The sequence below is a fragment of the Gekko japonicus genome, unplaced genomic scaffold (assembly GCF_001447785.1).
Source record: "Gekko japonicus isolate JY-2015 unplaced genomic scaffold, Gekko_japonicus_V1.1 scaffold712, whole genome shotgun sequence".
NCBI classification, from domain to species: domain Eukaryota; kingdom Metazoa; phylum Chordata; class Lepidosauria; order Squamata; family Gekkonidae; genus Gekko; species Gekko japonicus.
Genome location: NW_015176472.1, coordinates 616,127 through 631,643, shown reverse-complemented (window position 1 = coordinate 631,643; position 15,517 = coordinate 616,127). Strand labels below are relative to the sequence as shown.

Here is a 15,517-nt window from a genome sequence, read left to right as displayed (position 1 = left end):
CTCAACCAAAAGAAACCCAGTTTTTTGCAGTAGTCTGAGTTTATATTTACTCATTTTCTCAGCTTATCTCAGGATGAAGATGATGTGGTAAAGAAGACATGGTGCAACCTCATTTGGAATACTGTGTGCAATTCTGGTCACCACACCTTAAAAAGGATATTATAGCTTTGGGAAAAGTGCAGAAAAGGGCAACTTGAATGATAAAAGGGTTGGAACACTTTCCCTATGAGGAAAGGTTAAGGCACTTAGGGCTCTTTAGCTTGGAGAAACGATGACTGAGGGGTGACATGATCGAGGTTTATAAGATTATGCATGGGAAAGAGCAGGTAGAGAAAGAGGTACTTTTCTCCCTTTCTCACAATACAAGAATTCGTGGGCACTCCATGAAATTGCTGAGCGGTCGGGTTAGAATGGATAAAAGGAAGTACTTCTTGACCCTCATGGGATAGAGCAGGTAGAGAAAGAGGTACTTTTCTCCCTTTCTCACAATACAAGAATTCGTGGGCACTCCATGAAATTGCTGAGCGGTCGGGTTAGAATGGATAAAAGGAAGTACTTCTTCACCCAAAGAGTGATTAACACATGGAATTCACTGCCACAGGAAGTGGCTAATGTGTAATTATATATAATGTATGCTATACTTGGCTAATGTGTAATTTATATGAAGGTGCAAGGTATAGACAGGGACTCTGGGGCAAGTGTGCTCTGTCTTCTTGGTGCTTGGGGGGGGTCAACAGTGGGAGGGCTTCTAATGTTCTGGCCCCACTGGTGGACCTCCTGATGGCACTGGTATTTCTGGCCACTGTGTGACACAGAGTGTTTGACTGGATGGGCCTTTGGCCTGATCCAACATTGGCGTCTCTTATGTTCTTATGTTCCTGGAGAGTTTCAGTATATTATACCTGTCAGAGGCTGAAAAAGAAACTAATGCCATTTTTCTTGTCATCAGTTTGACCTATTGCAGTCCTTAATCAGTTGACTGGTCAATGGGATTCTACTTTCTTTCTTGAATTGTCATGGACAAGAATAGATGATCCACTGGGCCCTGTTTTCCTCTTTCAGAGATCCCCAGTGTCCTTTGAGGAGGTAGCTACGTTCTTCACGATGGAGGAATGGGCTCTCCTGGATGCAAGCCAAAGAAAATTCTACTGGGATGTTACGGAGGAAATCTACGAGACCGTGGCCTTTCTGGGTAAGGATCTTTCTCCTTCTGTAATGATCGTGGAAGAGATGGGAGGAGGTGGCCTTCTCCTCTTTGACCCTCTTTGATTTCAGGGCACACTTTCATTTGCCACATAGGAACAAACGGTGCTCCCTCAGTTGGGGACCTTAAAGCCCCTGAGAAAGAAAGCATAAAATACTTTCATGCTCTAAAGAGAAACCTGGCGATGAAGAGGGGTTGGGAGAAAGGGACAATATCCAGTTAGGTTCTTGCTGGGAAATCTCTGTGGCTCATCTTTTCTTCTTCAGCCTTTCTAATTTGACACGGTGTCCTTTGGGTGAGTGAGGCTGATGGGAGGAGAGGAGGAAAAGTATTCTTGATCTGACTAGACCAGAGGAGAGTCCCTTGCTCAGTGGTGGAGTTTCTGATCTGTGTCTCGAACGTCCGCAGTTCAGTCCACAGCACTTGACCAAGGGGGTTTACAGAGGAGGATCTTCAGTGTTAGGGCAGGGAAAGGCCCCTGCCTGAGGCCCTTCCGAGTCACCACCCCTTGGCGTGGAATCAGCTGGGTTTCATGGAAAGTTCTAGTCAGGATCTTGGTGGAGGAGAACATGAGAGTCAACTTTGAGGAAGGTGGTAGGCTGGGGAAGAGAAGCCAGGTGAGGGACACTGCTGCCGCCTTCCAAGTGATTCGTGAGGCAGAAGAACTTCCTCTTCCTGACCTTCTCCTCTTCCGTGGCCAGTTCAGAGCAGGTCCCAGTGGGATCCAAGCCAGGCATGGACCATGCCCGTGTCCTCTTTACCACATCATCTTCATCCTGAGATAAGCTGAGAAAATTAATGAAGACGAGACAAAGCCCTTCTCCCTATTCTGTCCGTGCACTTAACCACTACACCAAACTGGTGTAAACCTTTGCTTCTGTTGCAGGTAGCAGAGGGATGTCGTAGAGCTAATTTGAAGGGATGGGCACAGACCTGAACCCTTTTGCGAACCTCAAACTGAGGTCCCAGAAAGGAGCCTTTCCTTGACACTCGGTTTGGGTGTTTGGCTCCCAACACGCACACACCATTTCTGGGTGGCACCAGGTGACGCCCCCTGTACATCCGCATCATCCGGAAGTGACACGAGGGCATTGCCTGATGTGCTCGCATCAGTTCCGGGCAACACGGGAGCGTCGGGGGTGGTGCCCGACACCAGCCAGAAGTGATGCAAGCACACCGGGGGCCAGTGCACTTGCGTCCCTTCTGGATGACACAGGCATGCCAGGGCGGCTCTCGAAGTGCGCACGTCGGTTTGGGGGTTCAGTTCGGGGCCACCCAGTTTGCGAGCCCTGAACTGGGCTTTCCCAGTCTATGACAGTCCATACTAATTTGTGCCAGGATGGCTCAGTCCCCTTCATTTTGGGCACTGCATGTCCCACCATCACCTTGAAATTCGAGGCCAATGTTGAGGTGCCTAGCTTTATTTTTCCTTAATAAAAACAATTTCGCAGTCGAGCCTGGCTTCCACTGCAAAAAGCACATGGCAGGGGAGTCTGGGGATTGCATGTTCCAGCGTGTTCCAGTTCCTTCCATGTTTGGCACAGCTTCTGGGGGGGCACTTCGTTTCCCACTGTATTCCCTATCCCATGCTTTCCCTCTTTTTTTCCTGGCAACCCCCCTATCCTCGCTTTTCTCTGTCTCCTTCCCTCATTCCCACCCACCAGCCCATCTACCTTTGTTTGACCCCATCTTCACTTTCCCCTCCTTCCCTTCCCCAACAACTTCTACTAGGGGAAGATCTGGCCCAGTTACGCTGTGCCAGCCCAGCCCCTAGGGTGGGTCCCATTGCATGGTGCTAGCTGGGCTGGGCACAGTTGTACAGCAGGGAACCTTCAAGGACTTGAGAGGAGTCCCTTATTTTCCGCTGTATCTCTCCCCCCATACTATTTGTCTTTATTTGCCAGCCCCTGCATGCTCCAGTTTGCATGTTTCCTTCTCTGTTACCGTACTCGTAACCAATGCTTCCTCTAAACTGCGGAGTCTTGTGAGCAAAACTTCTACTTTGTGTGAGCTACTGGCATTAAAGTTGTGAGCGAGCGATTTGGCTACTGCATGGATTGGTTTGCTCTGGAGCCCTCCTTCCTTGAGCTAAGACAGAAATGTGTGAGCAGGAGGCTAAAAAACTGTGAGGTAGCTCACACTACTTCAGCTTAGAGGGAACGCTGCTCGTGAGCAACCTGTCTTTTAACTGCTCCCCCCATGTTCAGCTTTATTGATAATTTATTTGCATTATACTCCACCTTTCTTCACAGTAATGGTTCAAGCCAGGGTCATAGTCCAGGTTTCTGGAAAGATCTATCTTGTCTGTACATGTTTGGTGTGGTGGTTAAGTGTGCGGACTCTAATCTGGGAGAACTGGATTTGATTCTCACTCCTCCACTCACAGCTGCTGGATGACCTTGGGCAAGCCATAGTTCTGTCAGAGGTGTTCTTGAAAAGAGCAGTTTGTGTCGCAGCTCTCTCAGCCCCACCTTCCTCACGGGATGTCTGTTGTGGGGAGGGGAAGGGAAAGGAGTTTATAAGCTGCTCTGAGACGAGCGAAGGGAAGGGTATAAATCTAATCTCCTCCTCCTCTTATTTTCCTTTCATATCATCAAAAATATTTCAATACAATTCAATATTTTTTTTAAAAAAAACCCTGAAGTTTTTTCCGATCCCCACATTATAAAAAGTACTATTCACTGCTCAGTTTGTTAACTGGTATTTGTACCTTTTCATTCTGATATGATTTCTGTCTGTCTTGCAGTTGGAGGTGTGAGGGAAATGGTGAGTGAGAACGAATCAGGAAGGAGACTTGTGGAAAAAGAGAAGAATCTGCAGGTGGAAGCAAAATCTGGGGACCAAGTGGTATCAACGGGACAGTGCAGAAGGAAAAGGGAAGCAAGAGAGAAGCAAAGGAAGGAATGGATTGCTTGTCAGGACAAAAAGAAGCCTGAGGTCTCAGCCCAAGAGGAAACAGGGAGGAGAAAGAGAAGGCCTAATGGTTCCATGAATCAGAAAGGGTTCCACGGCAAATTCAGTGTTAAAACATGCTGGAAAACGTATAAATGCTTGGAATGTGGGAAGCTCTTCAATCGGAGTAATGCAGTAACTGTGCATCAAAGAATTCACACAGAGGAAAAGCCATACCAATGTTTGGAGTGTGGAAAGTGCTTCCCTCACTATGGCAGCCTAACTGGACATCAAAAGATTCACACATGGGAGAAGCCACATAAATGCTTGGACTGTGGGAAGAGCTTCCATAGGAGTAATACACAAATAATGCATAAAAGAATTCACACTGGGGAGAAGCCACATAAATGCTTGGACTGTGGGAAGAGCTTCCATAGGAGTAATACACAAATAATGCATAAAAGAATTCACACTGGGGAGAAGCCACATAAATGCTTGGACTGTGGGAAGAGCTTCCATAGGAGTAATACACAAATAATGCATAAAAGAATTCACACTGGGGAGAAGCCACATAAATGCTTGGACTGTGGGAAGAGCTTCCATAGGAGTAATACACAAATAATGCATAAAAGAATTCACACTGGGGAGAAGCCACATAAATGCTTGGACTGTGGGAAGAGCTTCCATAGGAGTAATACACAAATAATGCATAAAAGAATTCACACTGGGGAGAAGCCACATAAATGCTTGGACTGTGGGAAGAGCTTCCATAGGAGTAATACACAAATAATGCATAAAAGAATTCACACTGGGGAGAAGCCACATAAATGCTTGGACTGTGGGAAGAGCTTCCATAGGAGTAATACACAAATAATGCATAAAAGAATTCACACTGGGGAGAAGCCACATAAATGCTTGGACTGTGGGAAGAGCTTCCATAGGAGTAATACACAAATAATGCATAAAAGAATTCACACTGGGGAGAAGCCACATAAATGCTTGGACTGTGGGAAGAGCTTCCATAGGAGTAATACACAAATAATGCATAAAAGAATTCACACTGGGGAGAAGCCACATAAATGCTTGGACTGTGGGAAGAGCTTCCATAGGAGTAATACACAAATAATGCATAAAAGAATTCACACTGGGGAGAAGCCACATAAATGCTTGGACTGTGGGAAGAGCTTCCATAGGAGTAATACACAAATAATGCATAAAAGAATTCACACTGGGGAGAAGCCACATAAATGCTTGGACTGTGGGAAGAGCTTCCATAGGAGTAATACACAAATAATGCATAAAAGAATTCACACTGGGGAGAAGCCACATAAATGCTTGGACTGTGGGAAGAGCTTCCATAGGAGTAATACACAAATAATGCATAAAAGAATTCACACTGGGGAGAAGCCACATAAATGCTTGGACTGTGGGAAGAGCTTCCATAGGAGTAATACACAAATAATGCATAAAAGAATTCACACTGGGGAGAAGCCACATAAATGCTTGGACTGTGGGAAGAGCTTCCATAGGAGTAATACACAAATAATGCATAAAAGAATTCACACTGGGGAGAAGCCACATAAATGCTTGGAGTGTGGAAAGTGCTTTTCTTGGAATGGTGATCTAAATAAACATAAAAAGGTTCACACAGGGGAGAAACCCCATACATGCTTGGAGTGTGGAAAGTGCTTCTCTATGAACAGCAGCCTAACTAGACATCAAAAAGTTCATACAGGGGGGAAGCCACATATATGCTTGGAGTGTGGAAAAAGCTTTTCTCGGAATGACCACCTAACCGCACATCAAAAGAGTCATGCAGAGGGAAAGCTATAGAAATGCTTGGAGTATGGAAAGTGTTTTTCTCAGAATGGTGACCGAACTAAACACCAAAAGATTCACATAGTGGAAAAGTCACATAAATGCTTGGAGTGCGGAAAGTGTTTCTCTGGGAATGTCATCCTAACAGCGCATGAGCCGAAGAGCCAGCACTGTCCAAAGACAGACACACATATAAATTCCTAGAGTGTGAAAAGAGCTTCCATTGCACATCAAGAGATTCACACAGGGCAGAAGCCATGTGAATGCTTGGAGTGTGGAAAGCGGTTTGGTCACAGTCATAGCCTTACCTTACCCCACAAGGCTCACATGGGAAGAGCCTTCCAGTCGCAGTCAGCATGTAGAAAAACAGTTCAAGTGGCCGATCTTGCCAGTTTGTAGCTGTCAAGGCAGAAGCCATCTTAAAAGAAGTTTCCCATCTGTGTTAGGCTAACTTTAGTGTTCTCTGACTTCATGCAGGTGTTGACCACACAGTGGCAGATACTTGCCAAGGCCATCCATTCAGGCCTTCTGATTAACTGACATAGTGAAGCTGGTATGGGAGGGGGGACATGCTGTCACCCTGGAAGGTTCCATGAATACTGTCCAGTGAATGGTTGAGGAGGTCACAAGATTATGGCCTGTAGTTGGGAGTTCATGAGATCACATCCAGGTACAACTTGGTTACGTTTCTGCACTGAGGCAGGGTCAGCTTTGACAGTAGTTCTGGCGTGTTCTGTGGTAGCTTCCCCAGACGAGAGCCGTCATTGTGACTGTTTACCTCCTTTCTGTCCATCCCCCCCCTTTTTTCCTCACATCAACCAAATATATGTAGCCTGCCCTTTCAAGCAAAATCTATGTATTTGTTGCTGTGCTCTCAACGGCCCTCTTATGTTAATAGACCATTCATATTACAGTAAAGGTAAAAGTTTCCCTCGCTCGAAAGCTAGTCGAATCCAACTCTAGGGGGCGGTGCTCATCTCCGTTTCCAAGCCGAAGAGCCAGCGCTGTACTAAGATACTAAGACGTTTCCAAAGAGCCTTGGCCTCTTTGCTTTGTTGTTTGCCCTCCAGAGTAAGTGTCTGACCACTGTGTGAGATGGTTTGCTGGCTTAGGTGGACCACTTTTCGGATCCATCAGGGCTCTTTTTAAGTTGTTAGGGTTCCAAGTATCTGTCCTCCCCTTAGAAGATTAATGGTCAGTGTAAGCTATGTTCTTCTATATCTATTCGGGCTACAATATCCCTTTGCAAGAAGAAACCGCTTTCCTTGGGCTGTAACATCTCAAAGAGCCTGATGGAACATAGCCGGGGACCTTCTGGCCTTGAATCCTTGTACCCAGCTGCTGTTTTGATACAGTGTCATTGCTTTCTGTTTCACCAGCACTGATATTGCCTGTCAGAATGACTCCAGATTGCCTGAATTCCAATATCAGCTGGCAACCATGTCCTTTTTCCATGAGGAAAAAAAGTCTCCTCAGGAATCGATAAAGGGAGGCAGGAATTGGGAGCTGCCAGGAGAAGGGGGTGGGGATAAAAAGGCCCAAGCAGGAGGAATTGGGTGTCTTTAACACATGCTGGAAGCTGAACAGGAAACCAGTCAGTCAGGTCAGGCTGGGAATCCTTGCATCATAGATGAAGTGTGAGCCCTGAGAGGCAGGATCCCTGCCCAGGTATACAGTTGGTACCCTGGCCTTGGACCTTGCCCAAATATGAAATCTTGTCAACTCAGTGCCCATCGTAACACTCTGGCATTGTTCAAAGCCCATACTATGGCCAGACATTTCTTTTCAACCGTTGCATAAGCTTGTTCTCTAAGTAACAATTTTCTGCTTGAATAATACGATGGAGTCCACCATCCACCCCTCTTTGCAACGAAACTGCTCCCAGGCCCCTAGTTGAGGCATGTCTGGACGACAAAAGGTTTGTCACAAGTAGGCAGCATCAAAATAAATGCTTGAGTCAGTCTTTTCTTTATAGCCTTGTGGAACCAGCCTGCTCTGACCTGCAGGCCCTCTTCTGCCTTGCTTCTGGGGGTTCCCAACTCCCTGGAGGGGCTTTTCTTTCTCTGTCTCAAGGGTAGCCTGTCACCACCAACTGATCATTGTAGGGATTTCCCACTGGGAGGATTACAACTCCCAGTTTCCCTTCCCTGTTCTGAGAACTTCCTCTGAATCTCCCACTACCCAGTGCTTGGTTACTATGGGGACAGTTAACAGCTTTGTGCGCCTCTACAGAAATAGCCACTTGCCAACTCCCTGGAGCCTCTTCTTTAAAATAGTGTGTCCGAAATGGTGTGTGTGGGGGTCTATGTGGTACAGAGAACCACACTCAGCATCAAATGTTTAAAGTATTAAAAAGAAAATGTATACAAGCATAAATTTAGCACAGCACCAAGACTGAGCAAGGAATATAAATGAAAGTAAAACAAAGTGCAAATCCGCTGTCCGTCCTTCTATACGTGCCCTACTAGATGTTAAAATAGGACAGGTCCCTGCAGCTTAAAAAGTTTCAAATCTCTAGGTGCCATTACTTTCAAGTGGCCTCCAGCCTTCTAGGCCGACCACATGTTTTATATCCACCTGCTCTGGACCTCAGGCCAGCAATCTTTCCCCTTTGATGGATTTCATATGAAGACACCTTCTCTTTCTGTTGCAAGAAATTTTAGAATCTCCCTTTCCCTGCCCCAGTCCTCTCTAGCAAAGGGCTCTCTCAAATTAACCTTTTCAAATCCTGCAGACAAATGACAAAGGCTCCTTTCCCCTTCTTTTCTTCATTTGTCAGCCGCCTTTCTGACAGACCCAAAGCGAAGTACAGAATCATAAAAGCCATGAAATAAAGGACAGAGCAATGCATGTTATAAAACAGGACTGCCCATTAGGTAATTAAAAAGTGCAATAAAGTTGGATTTCCCCAGTAGAGAACAATGAAATACTCCTAACCCTGCCACAAATGTTATTAGTCTTTTAAGGTGCTCCTGGACTCATGCTCTTTTCTGCTGTGATGGACACGGTGACCCATCTTGACCCATCTTTGAGAATGTGCAGGATTAAAATCCAATACATTTTTTTTAAAAAATGGATCAGAAGCAGCAAAAGGTTTTTTGCTAAATAAGGATCCAAAAAGTCAGTGATCCATAGAGTTACCAATTCTGGGTTTGAACCTTACTGGAGACATGCAGGGTGAAGATTGGGTGGGGTGCAGGCCAGTGTTCCCTCTAAGCTGAGTTAGTGTGAGCTAGCTCACAGTTTTTTAGCCTCCAGCTCACACAGTTTTGTCTTAGCTCAGGACGGACAGCTCCAGAGCAAACTAATTGATGCAGGAGCCAAATTGCTCACTCACAACTTTAATGCCAGTTGCTCAGAAAGTAGAATTTTTAGAGATACCAACAGAAAATGAACTTTTGACCAAAAAAAAAATTGGAATAGCTGAAATGAATATATTGTCAAACCTATTGAAGGACAAAAGTAAATGAAACGTAAGAAATAACTGGATACTATTTTATGAATGGGTGGAAAGAAACCTCGAAGACCAAGAACAATGAATACACATAATATAAATCTGCAGAAACTCCAACCTGAACTATAGAGAATTAGACTTATCAAAAAACATAATATGTCAGTGATTAAGTGATACTAGCCTTACTAATTATACAAAGAAAAAGGAATGGGAAACAAAGAATTAAGACTGAAAATATGTAATGGCTGTGATACAAATCTGATGAAATTTTCCTTTATGTTGTACCCCATCCTTATTTTTCCTGTCCCATCTTTCAAAAATCAATAAAAATAAAATAATTTAAAAAACCAAAGTAGAATTTTTGCACACAAGACTCCACAGCTTAGAGGGAGCACTGGTGGAGGGCAGGCCACGCCTCAAAGCAGCCTCGTGGAAGTGATCTCTGTTGTATGGCAATCGATTGTCATTCCGGGAGAACTCCAGCCGCCATCTGGAGGCTGGCAACCGTGCCAGTTCGTGATATTTCCCCCCCCCCCCCATCAACGGCACCGCAAAACCCGCCAGGTTGCAACGGGTTAACCCCGCAGAGTTACTCCGGAAAGAGCGTCTGAGGGTGCCGCCTCCATGTAGGTCCCTCCCCTTCAGGGCTTCCCTTCCAAAATCCAATTGCATTCACACCAGAGATTCGGCTTCCTGATCTACCTCCCACTCCCCCACCCCCCCAACGCCAGGATCCATTGATTTTTCTCTCTCCAAGACCTGGTGAGTTTCACATGCATTTGGATGATGGGGATTGGGGATGAAATGGAGGAGAGCCGGGTAAGTGGGGTGGGAGGAGCGCGGGGAGGGGGCTGCCGCTTGGGAGGAGGCTGAAGAACAATCGTTTGCCTTTTAAAAAGGGAGCCTGCCCTAGGGTTACCACCTCCACCCACGTGAGTCTTGGCGATCTCCCAGACGACAGATCAGCCATTTTCCCCCCGGGGGGGGGGGGGATGGCTGCTATGGAGCATGGACTGGGGTGGCGTTCCTTCCTCTCTACTGGAGTCCCTCCTCTTCCCAAACTTCACCCTTCCCGCGCTCTCCAGGGATTTCCCAGCTCGGAGATGGCAACTGGAGTCTGGCCTTTCTACCCCGTGGAGAGGGGGGCCGCCTGGGAAGCCGACCCTTTGGCATTCCTAACTCAAAACTCTCTTCCCTCTGCTGCACCTGCTGAACCTAGGGTTGCCAGATCTGGTTTGGAAAATACCTGGAGACTTTGGGGGTGGATCCAGGAGAGGGCGGGGTTTGGGGAGGGGAGAGGCCTCAGCATGGTATAATGCCATAGAGTCCCCCCTTCAAAGCACCCATTTTCTCCAGGGGAACTGATCTCTGTCAGCTGGAGATGTGTTGTTAAAGTGGGAGATCCCCAGGCCCCACCTGGAGGCTGGCAACCCTAGCTGAACCAGGAAATCACCCCTGAACATCCTGGGGTGTTGAGATTTAAGGCAGTGCCGCTGAAACGCATCTGGCTTGAAACGGCTTTGCACCTCTTATTTATTTATTTTTTACAACATTTCTCTGCCTCCTTTTTACCCAAATAGGGTCCCCGAGGTGGCCCCCATACTTTAAAACCTTTCAACATGAAAACACTTTAAATATTTGATTGATAGGTGTGTGTGTCTATGTGTGTGCTCACAATAATTATATTAGAAATATCAGTGCCGAGGTGTAGAGTGACTGATGTGGGATGGGATGGTATCGCCTGATCTCATTAGATCTGAAAAGCTCTAAGCAGGGTTGGTCCTGGGAAGGGAGACCGCCAAGAAAGAGCCCATAGATTTGCAATGGCAGATCATCTCTGCTTCTGATTTGCCTTGAGCGCCCATTGCTGGGGTTCCCAGAAGCTGTTTTGTTTTGTTTTCTAATTCAACTTCATTTACCCTCCAGTGTCAAGGAGTCCAAAACTGAACCCTGTGGGTCCCAAGGGCTGTGGTATACAGGTAACAAAACCCTCCTCTATTTTAAAAAAAAGTATATAAAATTTTATTTAATTTCTGTCAAGACAAAAGATTTTATCTATAGGCTACACAATGCTCCAAGACAGTGGTGGCGAACCTATGGCACGGGTGCCAGAGGTGGCACTCAGAGCCCTCTCTGTGGGCACGCGTGCCATCGCCCCAGCCAGGCCCAGACCATCATTAAAGTGTTGAATTCTCTGCCAAATAATTTTAAGTAAATGGAAGCATTTGGGATTGCTTTCCTTACTTTGTTTGGATCATCTTAAGCTAATGTATGAGTTGTTTTTTCTAAGGTAAAACCTCAGTATTCAGGTTAAATTGGCGTGTTGGCACTTTGCGATAAATAAGTGGGTTTTGGTTCGCAGTTTGGGCACTCGGTCTCTAAAAGGTTCGCCATCACTACTCTAAGATCATACAGCAGGAAAACAAGAAAATTAGCTTATCAATCTAACACATTTTCAGAACCTGCATCAGATAGCACAAACCTTAAGTCCAAGAGACAAAGGCCATAGCTCGAGCATTCTCCACATTGCTAACAATTGCAATATATCATAGTCCAGGCCTTCAGTCCATCAGAATCCAAGCTAGCCTCCTTTCTCAAGGCCCTCAGCTCAATTATAGTTTTTTTGGCCAAGCAGCTTAACAAAGAAGTCGGAGAGTGATTCAGCAAGAACACAACTTTATTCTTCCACTCAAACACAACTCCAACACGGATCAACATCTGATAGCCAGAACAGAACAGTTCAGCTTTTACATTGCAGCTGTCCTGCTTTTAAACTCTCCCGGCTAATATAGCCACACCCACTGTACAAATACCAACCAATACGGTTGTTCATATAAGGACCAATCACGGACGTTCCCGCTCAGGGAGCTTGCTGTAAAGTGATTGGCTAGGTGCTTCCTGGGCTAGCAATGGGATTGGATGGATTTGGATCCTAGCCCAGGACGAAGCTCAACATGGCAAGTCAATTAGATGTTTCACATACATCGTGCATTCAATGGCAGCTATTGAATACATTACAGTGATGATGACACCCAATTAGGGCACATTCTTGCCAGAACCCTCTAGAAAATTACCACATCACTCCCGATTCCCCCCCCCCTTGCATCCTGTGGGCCGGGTTGCAACTTGACAGCACTAAGTATGAGCAAGGAGGTTTCAAGGGAAGGCAGAGAGGGAGAGAATGGAGGGAGGGGGTCATGGAGAAGACAGTATCTGGAATCCTGCATCTGGTCCCCCTCCCTTGAAAGAGATCTGCGCCATTTTCTGTCCCTCTCCAACCCCGCTTTGTATTTTCTCTTTGGGACTGAGTCTTCCCTTGCCTTTCCAGTTTGGTGTAGTGGTTCAGTGCGCGGACTCTGATCTGGGAGAACCGGGTTTGATTCCCCCACTCCTCCACCTGCAGCTGCTGGTGTGACCTTGGGCAAGCCGTAGTTCTGATAAGAGCTGTTCTCTCAAGGACAGTTCTGGAAAGAGCTCTCTCAGCGCCACCTACCTCACAGGCAATGCTCCCTCTAAGCTGTGGAGTCTTGTGAGCAAAAGTTCTACTTATGTGAGCTACTGGCATTAAAGTTGTGAGCGAGCAATTTGGCGACTGCATAAATTAGTTTGCTCTGGAGCCCTCCTTCCTGAGCTGAGACAAAAATGTGTGAGCCGAAGGCTAAAAAACTGTGGGCTAGCTCACACTCAGAGGTCATTTCGGGGGGGATCGCGGGGGATCACAGTTCCCCCGGGTGAGGTACGGGGGGGCGGGGCACATGACGAAGCCCTGCCCCCTGCTTCCGGCCGCCCCACTTCCGGCCCTCATTTAGCCAGGAGGAGGCAGGAGAAGAGGGAGGGTAAGTTGCTTCCTCCCTATGACACACTTCCGGTGATGTCAGGGGGTGTGGCATATGCTAATGAGTTATGCTAATGAGTTCCCCTAGCTCTTTTTCTACGAAACGACCCCTGCTCACACTAACTCAGCTTCGAGGGAACACTGCTCACAGGGTGTCTGTTGTGGGGAAGGGAAAGGAGTCTGTAAGCCATTCTGAGACTCCGAGTGAAGGGCAGGGTATAAGTCCAATCTCTTCTTCTCTTCTTCTTTTACACAGAGAGCACATCTGAGAGCTCTGCTTTGGTTGCAAGTCTGAACATTTTGGATAAAGTGCTTTGCGGCAATCCCTTTAAATCAGACACTCTTTGCCTGCAGAACAAGAGATGGCCAAAGAAAAAGGGGGTTCCAGGGCCCTTTGGGGGACACCTTTAGAAGAAAGGATAAAGAAGGAAGACTTGGCTGAGGCCGAAGCCTGCAGAGCCCAGGAAGCGCCTTGGGTGGGGGACAGGGGGGGATTCTGGGAAGGAACCCTGCCAAAGTTGCAGGCTGAACAAGCCGCCAGCCCAGATCTACGGCGCCAGAGATTCCGGCAGTTCCGCTACCAGGAGGCCGAAGGGCCCCGAGAGGTCTGCAGCCGACTCCACGCTTTTTGCAGTCGGTGGCTGAATCCAGAAAGGCATACCAAGAAGGAGATGCTGGACCTGGTGGTCCTGGAGCAGTTCCTGGCCATCCTGCCCCCAGAGATGGAGAGCTGGGTGAGGGAATGCGGACCGGAGACCAGTTCCCAGGCGGTGGCCCTGGCAGAAGGCTTCCTCCTCAGCCAGGCGGAAAATGAGAAGCTGGAAGAGCAGGTAAGAGGGTTTAATCCAGGTAGTTTGTGGGGCATGGGACATGAGCAGGGGTGTGCTAAAGTTCCCCATCTGTAGTCGCAGCTGAGCCCTGACCTGGATGGACCGAGCTAGCCAGATCTCATCAGATTTCAGAAGCTAAGCAGGGTCAGCCCTGGTCAGTATTTGGATGGGAGACCTCCAAGGAAGACCCGGGGGGGGGGGGCGTTGTATGCAGAGACAGGCAATGGCAAACACCTGAAGTCTCTTGCCTTGAAAACCCCACAGGGTTTCCCAAAGTCAGCTATGACTTAGCAGCATTTTCCACCACCAGTCCCGGCCTGTCCTCAAAATGACCCGCAGCTGGAACTTCTTGTGCTATTTCTGCGCATCTGCCTCTCTTTTTCACTTAACTGGGATCCTGACGGCTCTTTCAATCGCCTGGTCTTTTTTTTAAAACAACAACAACATGATATAGGTGTTTTATTGAGACTGTATTCATCATCTGAGTTTTCTGACCCAGGAAGGATTTAAAATACAAATTTGAAGCTAGAGCATAGTATTTTGTTTTGTTTATTGAGTCAGTTGGAATCTTTGTCAGAGAAAATACCAATAAATCCAAAGCAGCACTTTTAACTGTCAAATCGACAACTAGTTTTCAGCAGGGCTATTTTTGGGCAGGAACGCACAGGAATGGAGTTTCGGCTGGCTCCCGAGTTGGCCACGCCCAGCAGGAACTCATTAGCATAATAGCCACACCCAACAGCAGAAACTCATTAGGATTGGCTACGTTAGGGGTGTGTGGCTTAACATGCAAAGGAGTTCCTGCTACAAGAAAAGCCCTGGGTTTTGACAACAAACAGGGTAAACAGAATAAGAAACAAAAGGTGGGTGTGGCTGGATAACCACACTTCTGGTAACGTGGGGGTGCGGCCTAATATGCTAATGAGCTGTGTTGTCAGGGGTGTGGCCTAATATGCTAATGAGTTTCTGCTGTTGGGTGTGGCCTATTATGCTAATGAGTTCCTGCTGGACTTTTTCTACAAAAGAGCTCTGGTTTTCAGCGTCATGGGAGCTTGCTACTACTTCATAATAGCAGCTGCTGCCAAAATAGTAAAAACGTATGCATGAGGTATGCAAACAATGCAAAAATATTCCTCAAAGAGCCAGGTACAAACTATCTATTGTTAAGAAATATATGTTTTTTAACTTCATTTTTTAAAAATAAGGTACAGGGGAAAAAAGGTATGAGGGGAAAAGAATAAGGGTGAGGTACTTTTTTACAAATAGACAATATTAAAAAAATGGGTTAATAAACCCAAGTAACTTATTATAATATTATAACATGACCAATAACACTATTTCCCTGTAATATGTTTTCACAATTCCCAATCTAAAAATAGAAATTATAAGGAAGGCTATACAAATTCTCTCAATATTTTATGTAAATTTGAAATATTCACATAGCCACTTAAAATAATTTGTGGTAATAGTGAAATAGCAAAATT

General features: G+C 46.4%; 2 protein-coding genes across 2 annotated transcripts in view; one reads left to right on the top strand and one right to left on the bottom strand.

Moving 5' to 3' along the window:
• The window catches only part of LOC107123819 (zinc finger protein 850-like), a 399,053-nt gene that overhangs the window by 148,355 nt on the left and 235,181 nt on the right, over positions 1-15,517 (bottom strand). The gene's annotated exons all lie outside the window — the stretch shown is intronic.
• LOC107123809 (zinc finger protein 726-like) lies at positions 4,193-5,929 on the top strand. Its single transcript, XM_015427154.1, has one exon. The coding sequence runs from the start codon at positions 4,193-4,195 to the stop codon at positions 5,927-5,929; it is 1,737 nt and encodes a 578-aa protein (XP_015282640.1).